We start from the raw sequence: 7,194 nt of genomic DNA on the forward strand, positions 1-7,194 counted from the left end.
GGCGCACTGTAGCAGTGCACCACCGGGCCAGCCCTATCTCTGTTTCATTTTTGACGGACAACTTTGGTGAGCAGAGTAATCTTGATTGGCACTTTTTTTCTTTCAGCCCTTTGAATATATCACTCCACTCTTTCCTGACTGGCAAAGTTACTGCTGAGAAATAAACTGATAGCCATATAGAGGTTTCCTTGTATGTGAGGATCTTTCTTTCTATTGATGCTTTAGAGATTCTTTCTTTACCTTTGATTTTTGACAGTTTGATTATATCTTGGTGTATTGCATTATATCTGATCAAAGTCTTTGAGCTTCCTGTACCTGGATGTTTATATCTTTCCCCATATTTAGGAAGTTTTCAGCCATTATTTCTTTAAATAAGCTCCTGGCCTTTCTCTCTCTTCTTTTTCTTTATGGATACTTAAAATGTGAGTGTAAGCTCTCTTGATGCTGTCTCATAAATCCTGTAGACCTTCTTCATTCATTTCATTCTTTTTTCTTTTTCTCCTCTGACTGTATATTTTAAAATATCTTGTCTTTGAGTTCATAGGTTCTTTCCTCTGCTTGATCAGTTCTGTTGTTGATGCTTTCTATTGCATTTTCATTTCATTCATCATATTCTTCCATATTCTTCAACTCCTAAATTTCCATTTGGTTATTTTTATGATTCAAATCTCTCTGTTAAATTTCTTATTTTTTTTTCACTTATTGTTTCCATGATTTTGTTGAATTGTTTCTCTGTATTTTATTGAAGTTCACTGAGCTTCTTTAAAATAATTATTTTTGAATTCTTTGTCAGGCAAGTCATAGATCTCCATTTCTTTGGGATCAGTTACTAGAAAATTGTGTTCTGATGGTGTTGTTTCTTTGTTTTTCATGTTTCTTTTTTCCTTGTGTTGATGCCTGTGCATTAGATGGAGCAGGTACCTATTCCCTTTATAGACTGGTTTTGGTGGGGAAAGACCTTCCCTTATAGGTGGGTGCAAAGACCCTTGCTGGGTGGGCTAAAGTGCTTCTGGCTCCAGTGAGAGTGCAGCAGCATAGTCTCCATGCAGCTCTGTCAGCTGAAGTCAACATTGATGAAGATTGCATGGATACTCAGAAGCCATGGCTGTAGGTGTTTGCAGTGGTTGCAATGGCCATTGAGGTCTTTGATGGCAAAGGCTGTTGGCATCCTCTTGATCTATTTTTCTTCCACCAGGGTAATTGTGGCCAAGGGGACATATTTTAGCACTGGGTCCAGCGTGTAGGCACACTTGTGATGGCAGAAACATTTGTATCTGATGAATGGCACTTGTGGTGTAGCCATGGAGCCAGCATCTGAATCATGGGCATGCATGGAGGGACCAAAATATCTCTAGGGGGTCCACAATAGTGATAGTTGTTGTTAACCTCATGGATAAAACATGCTAGTGTCCTCTGCAAATCAGAACACTGAGGACCATGGTGGCATATGCCAACTGGCTGATACTTATAGCCTCTCCCTTCTTTGTTTCTAGCTGTCTCTGGATGTCAGTTACACCGATCTTCCCAGCGATACTTTCTGTGTGGCTATTCTCCATTGTTTTGCTTTAATGTATTGCTGCAGGGTCTTAAATGGACACTTGAGCCCTCCCAAAGCTATTATTATTCATGGATAATGCTCTATTTATTGATTTTTGTGGAGGGATGAAGGCCTGTATCTCCTATTCCTACATCTTGCTGATGTCACTACTTGTCTTTTTCTTTTTTGATGGATTTTCTATTATTTAGAGATTGTTATAAAAAAAAAAGTAATGTGCAAGAAACATACAAAACAAGTGTTTTTAGAGAGTAACCCTGAACAATTACAAATAATGTTACAGGGGAGAGTTGCATTTACACTGAAGGGCTAGAATTAAATCTTTTCTGCAATTGTTTATGACTCTGAGCTTATTCTTTAAAATAATTATGCTTACTACAGATGAGAAGGTCATCTCTGCCTAAAAACTAGCAGAGTTGAAAGTAAGATTTTAAATGAGAAGTACATTTACAGCACAGAAATCTTTAGAGCCATTTCTAGCACATCAAATCTACTATGGATTATAGCTTTTGAAACTGCACAGGATAGCTGTTAAAAGGCAGTGACTCTCTCTCTCTCTCTCTCTCTTCTCTCTCTCTCTCTCTCTCTCTGTGTGTGTGTGGTAGGGTGGGGGGTGGTGCACAGTGCACTAGAAAGAGAAAATTTTTATCTCATGTTTTTTCTCATTCCTCAGCAAAGCCCATTTTCCATAGGCTTTCTATTTCCTCAGTGATTTTTTGTAACTATTAAGTCACTTAGTGCTTTCTGAACATTTCAGCTCCATTATGGACAACTGTGAAGTTTCATTGATGTAATTTTGTTTACTATATTTATGAACAAATATTAATTATACACTTCTCATATTGCAGTTATTATCCAATCAGTATAAATACAAACTAACCAGCCATAATCTAGTGTAAACTGGTACAAGGGACAACATCTTTCTTTAAAAACAATCTCAACTTAGACTAAGGTGCAATTTTTTCAAGTTCTTAAAAGAGAAAATTGCAAATTCTATTGTTTCTAAACTTTTTTTTTTTTTTTACAAATTAGTCTGTTTGTGAGATAACCTTCACTATATCCCTGTGATGCAGCTCATTCAAAATATTCTTTTAAAAACACATTGGGCACCTACTATGTGCTAGGTGCAAAGGGTTTCAGAGGTGAAAATAAAGTCAAGGTTCCTGTTTTCATAAATCTGACTTTTAATTGGTAGAATCTTTGAAACACAACTAAATGATATAACTCAGAAACCTAGAATTAAAATTTAGATTTCTACTTTCAGAAACTTATTGAAAAACCAATGCTACACACTTGTAATGTTTTTATATGTATTTCTTTTATTTTTACACAATGTGATCATGTCAGTGAAACATCGCTATTGTTTCTAAAAGACTGCTCATTTACTAGAAATTAAACAAATATTAATACTAACATACTGGAAATGTTTTAAATCCCATTGCTGTACACTGGGCTTTTGGATCCAGATAAAAAGAGCTAAGAAATGAGTAGCACACTACTAGAAATTCAAAGTTTATCTTCCATTAAGTATGTAATTTCTTTCTGTGAAAACCACAATGTAAACTTAAATTTAACTTCAAAAACATTAAAATATTTTTATTAGGACTAGAAATCACTATTCAATATTCAGTCTAAAATATAATATTTAAGTTCCAAAGTCAATAATTAACTTTTAAAGTCAAATAAGGAAACATTAAAATAATCCTTTTGCAGAATGTTTGGTGTCTAGAGGAACACCAAAGGAAAAAGCTCATTTTCACTTTTAAAATCACTAGGTTCTACAAATACATGATAAAATAGATACAGACATGAAAATTCCAACTTCAAAGCAATTAAACCTCAGACACATTCAGACTAAATTACTTTTTTCTCCCAGCTGGCATACTTAGATGTCTATTATTATACCCTATTAGTGGATCAGAGACAGCTATTTAAAGACACATGGGAATTTGAATCATATTTCAAGGCTAGAAAGGACCTCAGATTAAATAGTTTAACTCCCTCATTGTTAGAGTGAAACCGAGTTCCAAAGAAGAGAAGTGTCTTATCCAAGGTGACATAATTGGCAAGTGGCAGACAGACCAACAGAAGTCAGGTTTTCTCATACTTAATGTACCCAGTGGATTTGGCTGTGAATAAAAATAGAATAACCTGGGCTACTAAAACTGCAGATCTCTGGGTCCCATTCACAGAGATTCTAATTGGGTAGAGCTGGGAAGGTGCCCAGGATTTACTGTTGACAATGCTACAGCTGGTGTGAGAACCACACTTAAAGAAGCACTGTACACATCCTTTAAGACTTTACTATTTCCAAAATAAAATGTAAAATAGCGTGAGAAGTACAATCATAGCTTTAAAGATATTGTTATTCTCCCCACTCCTTCTCAGATATTCACATGTTCATGTAAACTGCACAATTCAACAAAAGTCAAAGTCTTGACTATCCAGACATGGCTTTGATGAGCATATGTGCTACATCATAAATGTCTTCAAAATGTCTCCCAAAACAGACTTGACAATTACCTTTTTTATTGACAAATAATAATTGTACATATTTTGGGGGTACAGTGTGACATTTCAATACATGTAGTTGGCAGAACTTACAAAAACTTCTTTTTTTGCTATTTTGAAACACATGTTATTGTTAACCATAGTCACCCCCACAGTTAGATAGAATTAATCAGTCCTAATGTTTGTTCCAAACTTGACACTGAAAGTTGTGGAGAACAAGTGGGAAGTTCTATTACATTACACGGCAGCATTTATGATTACAATAAAACAAAAATATTTTTATATAATGCTATCAAACTTTAATGTTTGTAACTATTTTAATGGGTTCCTGAATTGAATGAAATCTACACAGGTACAATAACAAAGCAGTAATTTGAATCATAGTTAACTCAAATAGGAAATAAACTTTGTAAGTTAAGATTTATATTAAACCCAATAATTCAATTCTAATGACAGTCTTGCACTTTTCATTTAGCCGTATATACCCCATTAGGAGTTCTCTGTGGCAAATAACAAAAGTATATATGAAGAATGAATGAAGCAGGTCTCAAATTTTAATTAACCTTGATGAAATGTGACTGACTATTGATTGAACTCAATTGAGAGCATGGGATTATCATCTCTAAATCAAAGATGACCCCAAAAGAGTTACCATTATGCTTTGGGGTATGTATTAATGTACTGTAATTTCGGATTATTTTTATCTCTTTGTTGATCCTCCATCTTATTCCAAAAAAGATTTAAGGCTGTCATTTCAAATTAAGTTTCGCTTTTCAGAGATTTTCAGATGAAAGAAGCAGTTGGATTTCCATCAACAGGTTCTCAGCTGACAGACCACGCTTTGTCCATGGCTTCACTTTAATTTCTGGAGGGCACTGCAAAGGATTCCAACTTCACCTACAAATAAAACACCATCCAAATGAGTCACTCACATAATGAACAAACACCCTTCGAGTGTCCACAATGTGCAAAGCTTTAGGAGATCAGTGGATGCATGGATGAGCCAGGTGACATCCCAACCTCTAAGGAGGTAGGATTTGGGCAGTTATGTTATAGGTACTTGCATGTTTTAGGAAGTGCAAGAGCTATTAATTAACTTCCTCTTTCCATAGGCCATTTCCTAGGAAAGACTTCACAGTTTCTCCCCAGGTAAATCACTAGCTGCTGTGTTTCTCTTTTACATGACCATCCATAGATTCTTCAAGGAGCTAAGTCATTGAACCTAAAAATGTGGTTCACGCAAACCTCCTATGTCAGAATCACCTGGGGTCTTATTACCAATACAAACTCCCAAGACTTACCACAAATTTAGTAAATTTAGTGTGGGGCTATGACTCAGGACTGTTAATTTTTATCTAGCTCTCCAAGTGATTCTGATGTACACTAAAGTTTGATAATGCATGGTCTAAGTGGATAGCTTAGCCTAGATGGCTAGACCACTGAACTAAGGTGTGATGCAGTCACATCCACTTATGCCATGCTCTCACATGCCTAGTGGCCACAAGGACACAGACTGTTCACGGAAGTGGAAGGGGCTTTGGAGATGAACAAGTCTCACTCCCTTCTAGATCATGAGGAAACAGAAGTAAAGAGAGGCAATGCGGCCTTACCTAAGATCACATAGCTCTAAGGACCCTTCAGTTCCTAACTTTGTCATTCTGTGACTTTAAAAATACCCTTATAAAAAATAGCTGTGGAATTATTTCTGCCTTTTCAGAAGAAATGAGAAAGAGGGTGAAAACAGCTATGGCCTGACTCCTCTGTCTTACATCCCAGACTCTGGAACATTTGGGCTGGCTTCCTCAGTGGACAAATACACTCCAGTTGAGTGTCCAAGATAGAGTCTATGGGGGTGAATAAGCCTTGGGCTTTTCCAAACTGGTTGATCTCAGGTGGCCATATCTAACAGGTTGTGACTGTAATAGTCCTAGGCAATGTCAGAAGGGTATTAGAGGAACACTTCAAGCGCACCTGCCCTTTTGGCCTTCATTGGCTTTACATATGGCAGGGATACCCCATACAACCTGGCATAAAATTCCTCTCTCTAGGCTCTGCCCCCACCCCAGCCACCTTTGGTAGTTTCATCCATTCATTCAATAGCTCTTGAGCACCTAATATAAGTTTTAGGAATAGGGCTGAGTGCTGGGGATTTGAGAGTGAACCTGACTTGGATCTTTGCTCAGGTCTAGTTGGGGAGACAGACAAGTAAACAACCAGAAGACAATGTAATGATATGTCCTCTGAGAGAGGGATCTGTAGAAATGCAAAGACATAGCAGGGACATCAAAACCAGTCTTTTGACCAGAAGAGATATCTTAAAAGATGAACTGTAGCTGGACATCTCTAAATGGGAGTGGGAAGGAAAGTATTTTAAACATATAGAACTGCATAGGTAAAAGCTGGGAACCGGGAGAGAGCATGGGAACTAAAAGTTGATCAGTGTTGCTGGAGGTGAGTATGAAGGGCTAGAGAGAGAAGGAGGTGATGAGCAAGGTAACACTGATTTTTTAAGAGCAACTATTATAATATCCTGATTACTGAGGAAGAGTGGAAGGCCAGTAGTTGAGCTACTGGACGGTGGGTAAAGTAGACAGAACCTGGCTCTTAGGGGATGCGATTCTAAGCAGAGTGATATCTAGACACGTGGAGCAGAAGGGATGGAGAGGCAAAGGAGAAAGTGGTACATGGCAGTGACAGGCCAGGTGTGGAGAGGTGGCATGGTGGCAGGAGGTGGGGTGGAATCTAGGAAGGTCAAAGGAGAAAGGAGACTCAAAGCAATTCTGGCCTTTCTGCTAAGTTCTCTTCCGTCAATGAACCTGTGGCTTACATGGAGATGCTTTTCTCCTTAATTCAGTATTCAATAAATTTATGATTGTTCCTATAGTGGGGGTAAGAAAGCACAATCTTCTATTACTAGGAAAGAGAATGGCCTCACAGGGTGTAAGTTACTTACTGTTGATGGAGTCAGCCAAAATCTTAAGCTGCTGGGTATTGTCCAAGACTTCAATCCTTTGGGTATATGGGTCATAACGAACTGAGAAGGGCCGAGGGATCGTGGCAGCAAAGTTCCTGAAACCAAAACCACAGGCCTGAGTGAAGAACACCATTGGGAGGAAAGTAATTCTAAA

General features: G+C 37.6%; 1 protein-coding gene across 1 annotated transcript in view; it reads right to left on the minus strand.

Moving 5' to 3' along the window:
* Positions 1-4,275: 4,275 nt before the first annotated feature.
* The window catches only part of PAH (phenylalanine hydroxylase), a 55,490-nt gene continuing 52,571 nt past the window's right edge, over positions 4,276-7,194 (minus strand). Inside the window, exons 10-11 of the mRNA XM_008591443.1 lie at positions 7,020-7,135; positions 4,276-4,963 (exon numbers count right to left, since the gene is read on the minus strand). Of these exons, the coding sequence (XP_008589665.1) occupies positions 4,920-4,963; positions 7,020-7,135 (160 nt within the window). The 3' untranslated portion in view covers positions 4,276-4,919. The remainder of the gene's footprint in view (positions 4,964-7,019; positions 7,136-7,194) is intronic.

The sequence above is a fragment of the Galeopterus variegatus genome, unplaced genomic scaffold (assembly GCF_000696425.1).
Source record: "Galeopterus variegatus unplaced genomic scaffold, G_variegatus-3.0.2 Scaffold6920, whole genome shotgun sequence".
Taxonomy (NCBI): Eukaryota; Metazoa; Chordata; class Mammalia; order Dermoptera; family Cynocephalidae; genus Galeopterus; species Galeopterus variegatus.